This window comes from Erinaceus europaeus, chromosome 12 (genome assembly GCF_950295315.1).
Source record: "Erinaceus europaeus chromosome 12, mEriEur2.1, whole genome shotgun sequence".
NCBI classification, from domain to species: Eukaryota; Metazoa; Chordata; class Mammalia; order Eulipotyphla; family Erinaceidae; genus Erinaceus; species Erinaceus europaeus.
Genome location: NC_080173.1, coordinates 73,332,707 through 73,350,459, shown reverse-complemented (window position 1 = coordinate 73,350,459; position 17,753 = coordinate 73,332,707). Strand labels below are relative to the sequence as shown.

General features: G+C 44.1%; 1 protein-coding gene across 4 annotated transcripts in view; it reads left to right on the top strand.

Moving 5' to 3' along the window:
• RHBDL3 (rhomboid like 3) overlaps nucleotides 1-17,753 on the top strand; it is a 76,517-nt gene that overhangs the window by 53,561 nt on the left and 5,203 nt on the right. For all 4 annotated transcript variants that reach the window (XM_007530824.3, XM_060203978.1, XM_060203977.1 and 1 more), the window contains one exon: nucleotides 14,922-14,982. In XM_007530824.3, coding sequence (XP_007530886.1) covers nucleotides 14,922-14,982 — 61 coding nt within the window. The remainder of the gene's footprint in view (nucleotides 1-14,921; nucleotides 14,983-17,753) is intronic.

The window sequence follows — 17,753 nt, the reverse complement described above, 5'->3', positions numbered from 1 at the left end:
CGCATTCTTATCTTCTCCAGTCGTGGCTTTGCCTATGCATCTTCCTATCTCCCTATTCCACCTGTTTCACATTCATGACTTAATTTCAAAACTCTTTTTTTCCCCTTTTTCTTTTTTTCTTGCTGTTGTTGTCACTGCAGCTCCACTGCCCTAGGCTAACTTTTTCAGATAGAAACAGAGAGAAGGAAAGACACCACAGCACCAAAGCTTCAGTGTAGTGGGGGTCAGGCTTGAACCTGGGTTGTATATATGCCCGAGTAAGTACACTCTCCGGGTGAATTATCTTGCTGACCCTAAAATGTGTTGAAATTCTTGACCACTAACTTGCACTATTGTAATTAACTGTTTCTCATCAATGGTTTAAATTAAAAGGACATTCAAGGTAATTTTGCCAAAATTTCAAATAGGAAAAGTGGCTCTGGGAATTTAAATGATTAGTGTAAAGTCACAGTCAGGTTTGTGGCACACTCAGAGCCTGAACTCACATCTGACAACCACTCGTGTGTTGTCCCCTATACCAGCATCTCAAAGTGCAAGGTTGCTGCCATTCCAGTGTTTTAAATTTCTTTGCCTTTGCCTAAAACTCAGTTTAGTACAGAGAAATGGTTGAAAGCATGGGTGATGGAGCCATTCAGCTTCTCACTTCTGAAAGAGTGAGCTTGGGCAAATTATGTAACTGCTTTTGTATCTTGGTTTCTATATTGGTGAAATTTTTTGACCTGTAATAACCCCTCAGTATCAATGTTAACTTAATTCCCTGCTCCTCACTGGAGAGGAGTGGCCTCAGAATAGAGTTTGGCTCTTCAAGGTGAGAAACTGACTTGAACTTGATAGTCTCAGAGAGGCAGGAAAACTGCTCCTCTGTTTTGGAAGCAGTGTGCAGTTTGGAGGAGCTGCTGGTAGTGCCTGGCTAACTCTACCTAATGCCCCGGATGGCCTGGGAGGGCCAAGGCTGACACACCTGTTTCCTCCCGCCTAGCATGGGGTTGAGCTCATGGTAGATGGAGTGTACCAAATGTAGTGGCCCAGGAGGTGGCACAGTGAATAAAGCATTGGACTCTCAAGCATGAGGTCCAGAGTTCAATCCCCAGCAGCACATGTACCAAAGTGATGTCTTTCTCTCTCTCCTTCTATCTTTCTCATTAATAAATAATTTTTTTACTGTTGGTGAAGGAAGGAATGGAGAGTATCCGGGAAAGGCATAGCTTTTCTTTGGGATCTTCCTGCTCTCACTTCTCTCCTCCACCATCTTCACTTACGTGGTGGATGTGTGAATAATCAATTACAACAGTTTTTGAGCTCCTAAATTCTCCCATTGCTTCTTTATTATCTCCACTCTCACCTACTGTGCTCCTTAACACCCCTCCATCCCTGTTCTTTTCATGGAAGGGAGACCAGGAGAAATAGACTTAGACAGTCAGACAGACACTGATTGAAATGCAGCTTGCCTGAATTGGCAACTTCCGATGAGTGCTTAGATAGAAAATACGGCAGGTGTGGGAAAGCCTGTGTGAGTGTTTAGTGTATGTTAATGCCTGTATGACTTCATACACACACACACACACACACATGCACGCACATGCACATGTGTGCTTGGTCTGCTGAGAGCCTAGGTGCAGAGACCAGCCTCACATGGCCCTTTTAAATGGGTCATTCCGTATCAGTGCCACAGCTTTCCCCAGACACAGCTTTTTCTCTATATTCTGCCTCCTCCACTGCACCCTCCCCCTGCCCCAATTCCTTTCTGGAGGAGAAGGCAATGCTAGCCTCCCCCTCCCCCACTACGATGTGTAAGTGTGTGAGGGACGAGCAAGCACAGCTCAGCAAATATAGGAAGGAAGTAACAACCAGGTTCATAAAGATGTCCTGTCTGCACCCTAATCATGGGAAACAGCCCTGGTGCCCTGAAAGTCCCTCATGGTGAGGACAGACCACCCCAAGAAGGGGTGCATGGGTGTTCAAGTGAGGCGTAAAAGCAGTTTTGCTCTCATCTACTCTTCTTTCTGGCAAGTGACCCCTGGCCTGTGGGGGAGATGAGTGGTCTAGCTGGGAGCCCGCTTCCCTTCAGAAGGATAGTGCCTTTCCCTGGCCTGCAGGGCACTTTCCAGCCCCTGGAGCTTGACATACAGTAGCCATTCTCTAGAAAGTGGTTTGGTGCTTCTTTCAGAGCGAAGAAAAAGTCATTAGAAAGGTTGGTTTCCTTTCATCAAGAGGCTGCCTCTACCCAAATTAGCTAAGCCAGAAATTACATTTCTGTAGGTCAGAAGCATTTAAACATTGGCAATTTCACATGGTTCAGCTTTTAATTCCAAAATAAAGGCCTGGTCTATGTGCACACAGTAAAGCACCTCATGGGAATAGAAAGAAGAGAAAGACATGGGAGTCGGGGGGTAGCGCAACGGGTTAAGCGCAGGTGGCTCAAAGTACAAGAACTGGCGTAAGGATCCCTGTTCGAGCCCCCGGCTCCCCACCTGCAAGGGAGTCGCTTCACAAGCGGTGAAGCAGGTCTGCAGGTGTCTATCTTTCTCTCCCCCTCTCTGTCTTCCCCTCCTCTCTCCATTTCTCTCTCTGTCCTATCCAACAACAACGACATCAATAATAACTACAACAATAAAACAACAAGGGCAACAAAAGGGAATAAATGAATACATATTTTAAAAAAGGAGAAGAGCGAGGCATGAAGTTGGCAGTCAGAAAATCTTCATTTGAGTACTAGTACCACCACCTTAATAGCTGTGAGCTCCTTATTGGTTTCAATTCTGTCATCCGTGATGCCTTCTTCTCAAGGTGCTTAGGAGAATCTCAGGAAATAAGTGGAAATTAAAATGCTTTTCATATGATAAATCGCTGAGCAGCTCTGAAATCTGTGTATACATGTCTGCGTGTGTGTGTGTGTGTGTGTGTGTGTGTGTGTGTGTGTGTGTGTGTGATCAGGTCAGGTTGCAGGAAAGTCATGATGCATTTTTGCATAGAAAAAAAATAGAAAGATATGTCATCACTTTTACAGCAGCTCAATACATTCATTTGCTTTTTAATTTTTGTAAGTTTTTTTAATAATAATTTTTGTAAGCTTTTTTCCTCATAACTATACAGAACTATATCAGAAAATGTATCCATTTTTGTATAAGATACATAATAGAGAAAAAAACACTTCTGTTCTTATGACTCTATTTCAATCAATAGGAGACTGTCTTGAATGAAAATGTCTTTTTTTTTTTTTATACCAGTTTTTTTTTTTTATTTAAGAAAGGATTAATTAACAAAACCATAGGGTAGGAGGGGTACAACTCCACACAATTCCCACCACCCAATCTCCATATCCCACCCCCTCCCGCAATAGCTTTCCCATTCTCTATCCCTCTGGGAGCATGGACCCAGTGTCATTGAGGGTTGCAGAAGGTAGAAGGTCTGGCTTCTGTAATTGCTTCCTCGCTGAACATGGGCGTTGACTGGTCGGTCCATACTCCCAATCTGCCTCTCTCTTTCCCTAGTAGGATGGGTCTCTGGGGAAGCTGAGCTCCAGGACACATTGGTGGTGTCTTCAATCCAGGGAAGTCTGGCCGGCATCCTGATGATACCTGGAACCTGGTGACTGAAAAGAGAGTTAACATACAAAGCCAAACAAATTGTTGAGCAATCATGGACCCAAAGCTTGGAAAAGTGGAGAGGAAGTATTAGGGAGGTACTCACTGCAAACTCTAGTATACTTCTGCTTTCTTACTTTGGTGCCATACTCCAAACTCAGTCAATTTCTGCTTTGCGTTTCTACTTCTTTTTTTTTTACATGCATAACATTCCCCAGATTCCCATTTAGCAATAAAACCCCCACTATTTCATTCATCATTTTTCATGGACCTGTATTCTCCCCACCCACCCACCCACCCCACAGTCTTTTACTTTGGTGTAATACTCCAATTCCATTTCAGGTTCGACTTGTGTTTTCTTTTCTGATCTTGTTTTTCAACTTCGGCCTGAGAGTGAGATCATCCCATATTCATCCTTCTGTTTCTGACTTATTTCACTCAACATGATTTTTTCAAGGTCCATCCAAGATCGGCTGAAAACGGTGAAGTCACCATTTTTTACAGCTGAGTAGTATTCCATTGTGTATATATACCACAACTTGCTCTAAATGACTCTGAAAATGTCCAATAGTTCTAGGTTATCTATCTCTTCATTTAGCTCCCTTATGTCTTTACTGATTTTCTTCCTGGATGATCTGTCAAGTTGAGATAGTGGGGTGTTGAAGTCCCCTACTATGATTGTGTTACTGTTAATATATTGCTGTAGCTCTTTCAGTAGAAGTTTGATGTATTTAGATGGCTTCTCATTGGGTGCATAGATATTAATAATTGTTAAGTCCTCTTGATTGACTGATCCTCTGAGCATTAAGTAGTGTCCATTCCTATCTTTTTTAATCTTATGTATTTTAAAGTCTATCATGTCAGATATGAATGAAAATGTCTTATATTTCATAAAAACACTTCACATTTCAAAAAGCCTACAGTGTTTATGAAGGGATTAAATTTTTAAAATATGTCAGAAAAATATATGGATAGGATTAAGAGACCTACAATCAAGACTTTTAAAATATATATTTATTATTCAAATCATAAGAGAGACAGTTTCATATAAAATAGAGAAAAAACAGCACATGCAGCACTGGGAATTGAACCAGGAGCCTCAGGTATACAAGTCCTGTGCTCTGCCACCTGAACTATCTCCCCAGACCAAGTTTTCTTGTTGTAAACACTGGGAGGATAACACTACACATAACTGAATAATTGTCTTTTTCTGGGGGCCTCTAAGCCAGAGTTCATTTATTTATTTATTCTTTAATATTTATTTATTCCATTTTGTTGCCTTTGTTGTTTTATTGTTATAGTTACCATTGTTGTTGTTATTGATGTCGTCATTGTTGGATAGGACAGAGAGAAATGGAGAGAGGAAGGGAAGACAGAGATGGGGAGAGAAAGATTAGACACCTGCAGACCTGCTTCACCACTTGTGAAGCGACTCCCCTGCAGGTGGGGAGCCAGGGCCTCCAACCGGGACTCTTACACCGGTCCTTGTGCTTTGTGCCACGTGTACTTAACCTGCTGCACTACCGCCCAACTCCCCCTTTTTTTTTGAAAATTTTTTAGAGTTCCATTTTTTTAATATGCAAGATATGCATGGTATTTACTTATACTTTATTCCAGCAATATATGTTGTGTCCTAGAATATTGGAGGTCTTAATTATTGTACATTGAACCATACTATCAAAGCACAAGGAAAGATTGTTACCTAAAAGATACAGTAAAGATTTCTGTAAGGTTCACTATACAAAGAAGAAAAAAAAAAAAAAACCTTTGTAGGACAAATAGTCACTCCCTTATTATTTCTTTTAATTTATTCATTCATTCATTTATTTAATTTTACCAGAGCACTGCTCAGCTCTGGCTTATGGTGGTATGGGGAATTGAACCTGGGACTTTGGAGACTCAGGCATGAGAGTCTGTTTGTATAAGCACTATGCCATCTACCCCCACCCCAGTGAATTAGTTTTTGAGGTTGTTGTGACAAATCACAAAACAGGGCCTCAGGGCTTAGTACTTCCCTACCTTCTTTGCCAGCGATCTCTGACTTCCTTGGCCTATCACCGCCAGTCTGCTCTATCTTCATTTCACCTTTCCTCCTGTGTCTTCCTTCTCTTAGAAGTATCATTGGATGTGTCACCTGAATAATCCAGGATGACATCGTCTTGTCTTTGTTTTTTGTTATCACTGGGTCTGGCTTTTGTGGATAGAAAAAGAGTCACTCCCTTATTTATCTGTGTCACACTTTTCCATTTTCTGTGTACAGTTTTCCTGAAGCCATCTGAGTAGAAACTGTTTCTACTGGTGATATGTAAGACTCTATTGGAAGGGGTGCTCCCCTCCTGGGTTTTAGCCTCTGAGCTCTTGGCTTCTCAGGTGAGCACTGTTCCTTCAGGAACAGTTACCAGCCCTGTTGGCTGTGGTGAGGTATGTCTCACCCTGAGAGGCTGTGGGAGAGAATGGAAAGAAAGAAAGGGCCTGCAAAAGGTTTTGTGTTCCCGAGGGCCCCTCAGGCTTTTCAGTGTTTATAGCAGCAGCAGTGAGAGGCCCCCACCCCCTTTTCTCCTGTTGTTTCACTGTGCTCATTGGATTGGAGAGAGTAACGGGTCATGCAGGATAATGAGGCAGCTGGTAGGTTTTTAGTTTAACCTTTTAGCTACAGGAAGTCTGGTCATTTACAGACATCCACTTGCTTTTGGGGACAGTGAGATAGTCAGCAGGGACATACATCACAACCAGATAGAATGTGACTCTGTCTCAGAAGTGTGGGTGAACAGACCCAGGGATGAATCCCTGGTTCATCATAAATGAGTACTGTGGCATGAGGGGTGGGGGCTTCAGTGCTATGATGTCATTTTTTAATTTTATTTATTTACTATTGGATAGAGACAGAGAAAAATTGATGAGAGGGGAGATAGAGAGAGAAAGAGACAGAGAGACACCTGCAGCCCTGCTTCACTACTCGTGAAACTTTCCCCCTGCAGGTAGGGATCAGGAGCTTGAACCCGGATCCTTGTGCACTGTAATATGTGCATTTAACCAGGTGTACCACCTCCTGGCCCCTGTGATGTCTCTAATTCTCCGTGTCTCTCTCTGTCCCTTTTATGCTGCATAGGGTAATGGATCCAGGACTATACACATGCACATTACTGTTGAGTAGCTTCCTAGGAACTTTTTTTTTCCCTATCCCTTTCTTTTATCTAAAGAGAGAGAAAGGGGCCAGGCGGTAGCGCAGTGGGTTAAGCACACATGGCGCAAAGTGCAGGGACCAGCTCAAGGATCCCAGTTCGAGCCTCCGGTTCTCCTCCGGTTCTTCTTGCAGAGAAGTCGCCTCACAGGCAATGAAGCAGGTCTGCAGGTGTCTATCTTTCTCTCCCCATCTCTGTCTTCTCTCCTCTCTCCATTTCTCTCTGTCCTATCCAATAACAACGACAGCAATAACAACAACAACAACAATGATAAACAAGGGCAACAAAAGAGAAAAAATCGTTTCCAGGAGTAGTGGATTTGTAATGCAGGCACCAAGCCTCAGAGGTAACCCTGGAGGCAAATAAATAAACAAATATAAAAAATAGAAAGAAAAGATACCTCTGCACTGCTTCACCATCCATGGGACACCCCATGTGGTGCTGGGGCTTAAGCCCACGACCCCATACATCATAAGCCATGTTTGTTATGAGGTGAGCTGTCTCATCCCCTCTGAATTGCCTTTCTTATTTTTTTTAATAAAACAGTGTATTTTATTTGATAGTACATAGGGAATTCAGAGGAAGAGGGAGGTAGAAAGAGAGAGAGAGAGACAGAGACACCTGCAACATTGCTTCACCAGTCATGAAGCTTTCTCCTCCAAGTGGGGGCCAGGGGCACTTAACCAGGTTTGCCACCACCTGACCCCTGAATTTCCTTCCTGTTGAGACTGAATACTATTCCACTGTATGGATATACCAAGTTTTGTTTGTCCATCTGTTGGTGGACAGTGAGTTGCTTCTACTTTTAGGTGATTGTGGATAGCACTGCTATGACCAAGGGTGTCATTTTTTTTTAAGATGTATTTATTTCCTTATAGGGGAGGGGGAGAACCAGAGTATCCCTCTGGCACATGCTATCCCATCTGAAAGTCCTGGGCCTTGCTCACTGGATTCTCCCTCTGCTATCTAGTTTTCAGTCACTTTTTTTTTTTGCTAACTCTACAAGATATCCTAGATTTCCTAATGAAGTATTTTATTCATTCATTCATTTTTTTTTTCCAGAGCACTGCTCAGCTCTGGCTTATGGAGGTACAGGGGTTTGAACCTGAGACTTTGGAGCCTTGGGTATGAGAGTCTCCTTGCATAACCATTAAGTTATCTACCCCCACCCTTAAAAGTCATTCACTTTTAAGGGAGAATTAAGATTCATGAGTGGAGGCCAGGGAGGGGGACTCAGCAATAGAGCACATGCCTTGTGCATATGAGGCCTTGGGTCTGCACTGCTGTAAAAATAAGAAAGACAAGAACAAATATGCAGTATCAGAAAAAAAAATAATGAAGCAGGACCAGAGAGCCAGCTCACCAGAGAAGACACTTGTCTTGCCATGCGTACAGCCCAAATTCAAATCCCAGCACCACATGGGAGTTTCTGTTACATTTGAGGAAGCTCCTCCAGGACTGTGGTATCTCTGTCTGTCTCTCTATCAAAATTTCTTTTTAAAAGACAGGGTGGGTAACTGGGTGGTAGCACAGCTGGTTGAGCACACATGTGTAAGGATCCCAGTTTAAGCTTCTGGCCTCCACCTGCAGGGGAAAGCCTCACGAGTGGTGAAGCAGTGCTGTAGGTGTCTTTCTTCCTCTCTGTTGTTAAAATTTGTAGGCTCTTGCCGGGCCGGCTAGCTTCACGGCGGGTAACAGAGACGCAGAGACAACGGCTGGGCAGGGAAGCTGTATTTCTTTATTCAGGAACAATGATTCATAAACTAAGACAAACTAATCACCAAACAGAACTCTGCTGTCTCTTTGCGGCGGCACAAGCACTCCCTCTTTTACTCTGGAACTCAGGAACTCAGGAACCCTCCAACTCTGGCACTCTGGAACTCTCGTACTTGAGAGCCCTCTGAAACTGGCACACTGGAACTCTCTCTTACTCTGTAACCCTGAAACTCTCGAACTCAGTTATGGGACACCCGCTATGACGCAGGTCTATGCAGTTGCCCCACGTTGGGCGCCATTTGTTGTTAAAATTTCGGAGGCTCTTGCCAGGCGGGTCTAGCTTCACGGTGGGTAACAGAGACGCGGAGACAACGGCTGGGCAGGGCAGCTGTATTTCTTTATTCAGGAACAACGATTCATAAACTAAGACAAACTAATCACCAAACAGAGCTCCGCTGTCTCTTTGCGGCGGCACAAGCACTCTCCCTTACTCTCGAACTCAGGAACCGTCTCTTACTCTGGAACTCAGGAACCCAGGAACTCTGTCTCTCTGGCACTCTCTCTTACTCTGTAACTCTGAAACTCTCGAACTCAGGAACTCAGGAACTCTGTCTAACTCACGCACTCTCGAACTCAGGAACCCTTTCCCGGGGTTCCTCTGGGGCGGGGCCAAGCGGGCCCGTGAAATTAGCAGGCCTGATCCAGTTCTCTTGGTGGGGGGAGGGCTAGGACAAACCAATGTAAAGCATACGACACCTCTCTACCTCTCTAACTCTTGATTTCCCTATCTCTATCAAGTAAATACATTTTTTAAAATATTTATTTATTTATTTCCTTCTGTTGCCCTTGTTGTTTTATTGTTGTAGTTCTTATTGTTGTTGTTGCTGATGTCATTGTTGGATAGGACAGAGAGAAATGAGAGAGGAGGGAAAGACGGGGGGGGAGAGAAAGATAGACACCTGCAGACCTGCTTCACTGCCTGTGAAGCGATTCCCCTACAGGTGAGGAACCGAGGGTTTGAACTGGGATCCTTCCGCCAGTCCTTGCACTTTGTGCCACGTGTGCTTAACCCGCTGCACCACCGCCCGACTCCCATAAATAAATATTTTTAAAAGCACAGGGTGATGAAAGTGTGCATGTGTGAGGCCTCTGTTCTGCAATAACAATAATAATATAATAAAAAAAATTGAAAAGTAAATGTTGGGTAGGGGAGATAGTATAATGATTATACAAACAGATTCTCATGCCTGAGGCTCTAAGGTCCCAGGTTTAATCCCTGGCACCACCATGAGCCAGAGCTGACCAGTGCTTTAGTTAAAAAAAACACCCCCACACCAATGGACATCTAATCTTTGACAAAGGTGCCCAGACTATTAAGTGGGGAGAGTCTCTTCCACAAATGGTGTTGGAAAAATTGGGTTGGAACATGCAGGAGAATGAAACTGAACCACTATATTTCACCAAACACAAAAGTAATTCCAAATGGATCAAGGACTTGAATGTTAGACCAGAAATACTTAAAGGAAAATATTGGCAGATCTCTTTTCCATTTCAATTTTAAAGGCATCTTCAATGATACAAGCCCAATTACAAAGACTAAAACAAAAATAAGCCAATGGGACATCAAATTTAAAAGCTTCTGTATAGGACTGGCATAAGGATCCCAGTTCGAGTCCCTGGCTCCCCACCTGCAGGGGGGTCACTTCACAGGCGGTGAAGCAGGTCTGCAGGTGTCTATTCTTTCTCTGCCACTCCGTCTTCCCTCCTCTTTCGATTTCTCTCTGTCCTATCCATCACCAATAACAACAACAAGGGCAACAAAAATGGGGAAAATGGTCTCCAGGAGCAGTGGATTCACACTGCAGGCACTGAGCCCCAGCAGTAACCCTGGAGGCAAAAGAAACCACTACCCAAACAAAGAAACCCCTCACAGAATGGAAGATCTTTATGTGCCATACATCAGACAAGAGGGTAATAGCCAAAGTATATAAAGAGCTCACCAAACTCAGCAACAAAAAAACAAATGACCCCATCCAGAAACAGGTAGAGGATATGTACAGAACATTCACCACAGAAGAGATACAGAAGACCAGCAAAGGGGAGTCAGGCGGTAGAGCAGTGGGTTAAGCGCACATGGTGCAAAGTGCAAGGACCAGCGTAAGGATCCCAGTTTGAGCCCCCGGCTCCCCAACTACAGGAGGTCGCTTCGCAAGCGATGAAGCAGGTCTGCAGGTGTCTCTCTTTCTTTCCCCCTCTGCCTTCCCCTCCTCTTTCCATTTCTCTCTGTCCAATCCAACAACAACAACAGCTATGACAACAATAACAACTACAACAAGCACAACAACAAAGGCAAAAAAAAAATGGAGAAAATAGCCTCCAGGAGCAGTGGATTCGTAGTGCAGGCACTGAGCCCCAGCAATAACCCTGGAGGCAAAAAAAAAAAAAAAAAAAGGCCAACAAACACATGAAAAAATGCTCCAAGTCATTGATTGTCAGAGAAATGCAAATAAAGACAACAATGAGATACCACTTCACTCCTGTAAGAATGACATACATCAGAAAAGGTAACAGCAGCAAATGCTGGAGAGGTTGTGGGGTCAAAGGAACCCTCCTACACTGCTGGTGGGAATGTCAATTGATCCAACCTCTGTGGAGAGCAGTCTAGAGAACTCTCAGAAGGCTAGAAATGGACCTACCCTATGATCCTGCAATTCCTCTCCTGGGGATATATCCCAATGAAACAAACACAACCATCCAAAAAGATTTATGTATACCTATGTTCATAGCAGCATAGTTTGTAATAGCCAAAACCTGGAAGCAACCCAGGTGTCCAACAACAAATGGGTGTCTGAGTAAGTTGTGAGATATATATATATATTACTCAGCTATTAAAAATGATACATTCACTTTTTTCACCCCATCTTGAATGGAGCTTGAACGAATCATGTTAAGTGAGATCAGCCAAAAAGAGAAGGAAGAATATGAGATGATTTCACTCATAGACAGAAGTTGAAAAATAAGATCAGAAGGGAAAACACAAAGCAGAACCTGGACTGGAGTTGGTGTGTTGCACCAAAGTAAAGGACTCCAAGGTGGGGAGGTGGGGGAGGGTTCAGATCCTGGAAGACAGAGGAGGACCTAATGGGGTTTGAATTGTTATGTTGAAAACTGAGAAATGTTACACATGTACTAATTATTGTATTTTCTTTTACTGTTGACTATCAACAATTAATTCCCCAATAAAGAAATTAAAAAAGAAAGTAAGTGTAAGTAATAAATGAGTATCACAGGCAGGCAAAGCCTGACTGAACAATAACAAGAACTTTTCAGTGGTTGGAGCCCTTTCACAGGTGACGCCACTGGTGTTCGACTGCCTTTTGCAGGAGCTGCAGGGCCATCTTTGTGTCCCCTTTGGGAGGAGATGATCCTTCAGGCAACTCCCAAGGAGCTCTCCAGCCTCGGTTTCAGCCCAGCGAGGGGCTACCCACCCTTGGCTAACTGAGCTGCCCGGCATTGGATTGCTGTATCCAGCAGAGGCAGCACCTCTCGTTTTCCTCCCATCCTCTGTGGGGAGACGCCAGCCGATGAGGCTGTTGTCCCGCCATCTGTTTCTTAGCACAGACCCTGCCAGCAGGCAAAGAGAAAACCTACCTTTCTAAAGAGGGGCCATGTGTCAGCCACGTCATCTTTTATGAAGGATCTCCCAGTCAGTAAGGAGTAATGAAGAAGAAAAGACTGGCGGTGGGTTTGAAACTAGATGCTACAGGACCTCTTTCTGTTTGGGGGCAGCTTCCCTGCACTCTGCATAGTCAACTAAAGCTTCCACAGACATTATTGTCGGTGCCCATGTCGAGGGCCTTTGTAATCACATGTATCCCCTTCCCAATGTCAAGGGCCAGGCAGCAAAGGCAGATTGAGTGGCTAGAAGGGAACAGAAGCCCCTGATTGTACCCAGTTGCCTCCTCCTCCAGGACTGGTGTTTTCCACGCGCACATCTGTGCAGAGAGAATAGTGCTTTGAATGTGCTGCAGGAGTGCCTGTCAGAGGAACCCTGTGGCTAAGTCTTTTGTAAAGTGAAAAAAAATCCTTTTGTAAGGTGAATAATTGAACTCTGTTTATGTGCTTTGGAGGTTCACCGTGTTCAGAGATTCTCAGGGGAAAGAAGGATTTGTGCAAAGGCCATCTGGCCCATCCCCTTCCAATGCCCGACTCTGTGGAGCAACCCCTCCCTCCACATGACATCAAGGCCCCATTTGAACCCCCTCGACATGGGAAATTCACCACTCCTTGAGATAAATCATTCTGTCTTTGGACAGTTCTACTTATTAAAAACTTACCCCGAAATTAAACATACACACACACCTGAAGTTTTTTTTCCATTGATTCTTCTGCTTGCCAGTTTTCACTGTCCTTTCCTGTGTCGGCTCACTTGATACTTGACAACTCTGTACTTGACCCCTGAGACTTCTCTCTATTCATTCCCCACATGGAGGATTTTGAGTTATTTTATCACCCTAATAGCTCTGCTCTGACTTTCTTTGGCTTGCAGTCCTGCATCCTTTTGCACTTGTGGACCCCAGTGAGCAAGGCAACTTTCAGATGTTGTCTGTTTATGCTGAGAAGGGAGGAATTCTGATCTCCCCCGTCTAAGTTCTTTCTCACTGGTAGTGAGGCTCAAGAGCTTTTATTTATGTATAAATTTGTTCTGTTTGTTACGAGAAAGGGGGGGGAGGGTTCACATGAGATAAGAGGCAAGTCAGAGCACCACTCTGGCCCATGCAGCACCAGAAATCAAACTAGGAACCTCAGGTATGAAATTCCTGTGCTCTGCCAGTTGAGCTCTTCCTCAACTGCTCAGTAGACAGTAAGACAGTATAACAGTAAGTAATTTGCCATTCCCGGAGGCCGGGCAGTAGCACAGAGGGTTAAACACACATGGTACAAAGCACAGAGACCAGCGTGAGGATCCCAGTTCGAGCCCCCGGCTACCCACCTGTAGGGGGTCGCTTCACAAGTAATGAAGCCGGTCTGCAGGTGTCTTTCTCTCTCCCTCCTCTCTCGATTTCTCTCTATCCTATCCAACAACGACAGCAGTAACAACAACGATAAACAATAAGGGCAACAAAAGGGGGGTGGGAAATAGCCTCCAGGAGCAGTAGATTCATAGTGCAGGCACCGAGCCCCAGTGATAACTCTGGAGCCAAAAAAGAAATTTGCCATTCCCTAAAAGCTCTAAACAGTGAGTAAATTGTGACTTATCTCATGTAGGACTTACTCGATACTATTTCTTTCTTTTCATTCTTTCCTTTTTTCTTCTTCTTCTTTTTTTTAATCAGAGCACTGCTCAGCTCTGGGGGGGAGGGGGAGCTGAGGGTTTGAACCTGGGATCTGGGAGCCTCAGTCATAAGAGTCTGCTTGTATAGCCATTATGTAGTCTCCCCCACCCAGGTACTCTTTTCTCATGCCAACACAATTCCATTATTCCTGGAAGACTTTTTTCCCTTCAGTTTCAGTTGGAAAGAGAGTGGCATAGTATTTGACTCTCAAGCATGAGGTCCCCCAGGTTCAGTCCTCAGCACTGTGTATGACAGAGTGATGTTCTGGTTCTGTCTCTCCCTTCCCATAAAAAAATAAATATTCTAAAATTTTTTAACGGGAGTCAGGCAGTAGCGCAGTGGTTTAAGCGCACGTGGCGCAAAGCACAAGGACCGGCCTAAGGATCCCCACCTGCAGGGAAGTCGCTTCACAGGCAGTGAAGCAGGTCTGCAGGTGTCTATCTTTCTCTCCCCCTCTGTCTTTCCCTCCTCTTTCCGTTTCTCTCTGTCCTATCCAACAAAGATGACATCAAAAACAACAACAACAACAGTAATAACTACAACAATAAAACAACAAGGACAACAAAAGGGACTAAACAAATAATTTAAAAATAAATAAATAGAGATGGCGAGCCACCCCTGTTCATGGAGCCTTCCTTCAGTGCTGTGCCTGATGTTCCCAGGTGATTCTGGAGTCTCAGGCATGGATTTCCAATGTAGCAAAGTGTGAGCTCTGCCAGATGAGTTATCTCCTGGCTCCAAATGACACATTTTCTTTTTTTTTTTCTTGTCAATGTTTTTTTGTTGTTGTTGTAGTTATTGTTGTTGTTATTGATGTCGTTCGTTGTTGGATAGGACAGAGAGAAATGGAGAGAGGAGGGGCAGACGGGGGGACAGAAAGATAAACACCTACAGACCTGCTTCACTACTTGTGAAGCGACTTCCTTGCAAGTGGAGAGCCGGAGGCTCGAACTGGGATCTTTATGCCAGCCCTTGTGTTTTGTGCCACCTGCGTTTAACCTGCCACGCTACCACCCGACTCCCATGACATGTTTTCTTAAGTGAGTTATACCTGCAAAGAATGTTCTGACCTGGAACTAATGAAACTTTCTCCTTTTTCCTAGAACTGGTCAGGCATGAAGTGCCAGTTCAAGCTGCTGCGCATGGGTGTGGCCTTGATCTGTAGTAAGTACTGATCGGGCCAGCTGGGGGAGTGGAGCACAGAGCTGGGCGAAAGATATAAAGATATAAAGGGCCAGGCACACCTGCGGGGTGGGGGAAGCTTTATTAGTGGTGAAGCAGGGCTACAGGTGTCTGTCTCCATCTCTCCCCTCCCCCACCCCTCTCAATTTCTCCTGTCTCTATCCAATAATAAACAAATAAAGATGTAAATGTAAATATATGCATTTGTCCAGGAGGTAGAGCACACTTGTTACAATGTACAAGGACCTGGGTTCAATCCCCAGGTTCCCACCTGCAAAGCTGATGCTTCACAAGTGGTGAAGCAGGTCTGCAGGTGCTTCTCTTTCTCTCTCCCTCTCAGCCTCCCCCTTCCTCTCAATTTCTTTCTGTCTCTATAAACAAACAAATAAATAACTATAAAGAGGTTTTATGATCAAGCAAAGAAAGGGAGATAGGCCAATAATATACAACAGAGTAGGAATGTTAGGAGAACAGTCTTGCTGTGCTACTACCTAAACTTCTTAGACACTTTAGGAACATAGAATATGCAATAGAAAAATGTATTATGCAGGCTGGGGATATAGTATAATGTTTATGCAAAAAGATCTTCATGTCTGAGTCACCAAAGGGTCCAGGTTCAATCCCTAGCATAACCATAAGCCAGAGCTGAGCAGTGTTCTGAGCTCTCTATGTGTATGTTTCTCCCTGTATCTCGCTTATTAAAAAATAAATAGTGAAAATAAATAAATAAATAGTGGTCCGGAAGGTGGTGCAGTGGATAAAGCATTAGCTGCTCAAGCATGAGGTCCTGAGTTCAATCCCTGTCAGGACATGTACCAGAGTGATGTCTGGTTCTTTCTCTCCTATCTTTCTCATTAATAAATAAATAAAATCAGGGCCAGGTAGTAGCACAGTGGGATAAGTGCACATGGCTCAAAGTGCAAGGACCAGTGTAAGGATCCTGGTTCCAGCCCCCAGCTCCCCACCTGCAGGGGGAGGGGGAGGGAATCTTCACAAGCAGTGAATCAGGTCTGCAGGTGTTTTTCTCTTCCTCTCTCTGTCTTCCTCTCCTTGATTTCTCTCTGTTCTATCCAACAACAGCAATAACAATAACAAGGGCAACAAAATGGGAAAAATGGTCTCTGGGACCAGTGGATTTGTAGTGCAGGTACCAAGCCCCAGCAATAACCCTGGAGGCAAATAAATAAATAGATAAAATATTTTAAATAAATAAGTAACATGTTTAAAAATGTATCTGGCTGTGTCCAGCTGACTAGCACCCATATTTTTTAAAAAAAACAGTTTTGGGGGGAGTTGGGTGGTAGCGCAGCGGGTTAAGCGCACGTGGTGCAAAGTGCAAGGACCGATGTAAGGATCCCAGTTCGAGCTCCGGCTCCCCACCTGCAGGGGAGTCACTTCACAGGCGGTAAAGCAGGTCTGCAGGTGTCTCTCTTTCTCTCCCCCTCTCTGTTTTCCCCTCCTCGCTTCATTTCTCTCTGTCCTATCCAACAATGAAGACAGACAACAATAATAACTACAACAATAAAACTACTGTTGTAATATTAATATTATAAATTATTATATTAATTTATAGTTTTATAAATTAATATGTAAAATATTAATTCTCCAATAAAGAAATAAATTAAATTTTAAATAAATAAATAAAACAAGGGCAACAAATAGGGAATAAATAAAAATTTTTAAAAATTCATTTTTTTTTTAATTCCTTGAGTCATAGAGTTGATTCTTTGTTGTTGGATTTCTGTTGTTGTTGTTGTTTTTGTTGTGGTGCTGAGGATTGAACCTGGGAGCTCAGGACCTCAGGCTTGAAAGTCATTTGCATAATCATTATGCTGTCTCCTCAGCCCAGAGTTGATCCTTTGCTATTCCCTTCTGGAAAATAGTAACTCTTTCTCCAAGCAAATGCACAGTAGTGCACAAACACAAACTTGCAGCTTCAGGCGGGTTCAGCAGCTGTAACTCATCCATGAACCTCTGTGAACAGAGTGTGGTGGGGGCCATAGTTGGGAGAAATCCATTCTGAGAAGTGTCTCCTGCACAAATACAGAAGTGGAATTTGAAAGTCAGGCAAGGATTTACTCTGTGGACAGGGCACAAGAGGGCATTTCTGGCAAAGGTGCAACATGAGTGAGGTGGGGGAACAGTCATCCCAGCAAGTTGGCTAGCAAAACCGACACTGGAAGTTTGGGACTGTGTGTGGCTGTGATAAGAGATTATAGGAGTCAGATTATGAAAGTCTTTAAATGCAAGGAGAACATTTTGACTTCATCCTGAATTCACAGAGAGGCCACGGGAGGGCTTTAAACAACACAGTTATAGACAGGTTAGAGTTTCAGGAGGCCAGTCAGGCTGTAATGTGAGAGTTACGTGGAAGGAGTACAGGATGACACCAGAGGCCAAGAGACTCACTGCTGAGGCAGAAAGAGGTAAGAGCTATAGGACAGGCTGCTGGGATGTGGCTGAGCTGGGGAGAGTTGATACAAGTTCTGAGACTCAGTTCCTCGCCCAAAGCCACCCATCTACAGGTGAAAGAGCCAGAATTCAGAGCCACCGTATGCTGGCTATTATCTCTAATCCCCACACATTAGCTAAACTAATTGGAACAACTGGACTTTTTCTGCCTGGGCCAGCCCCCTGTTCTCTCGGCAAAAGGAAGACAAAGCCAGAGGGAGCATGGGATGGGGAAAGGGGTCTGTGTGACTGTGCTGTAATCCACTTCTGCCGCCTTTACCTCATAGTCTGTGGAGTGCATG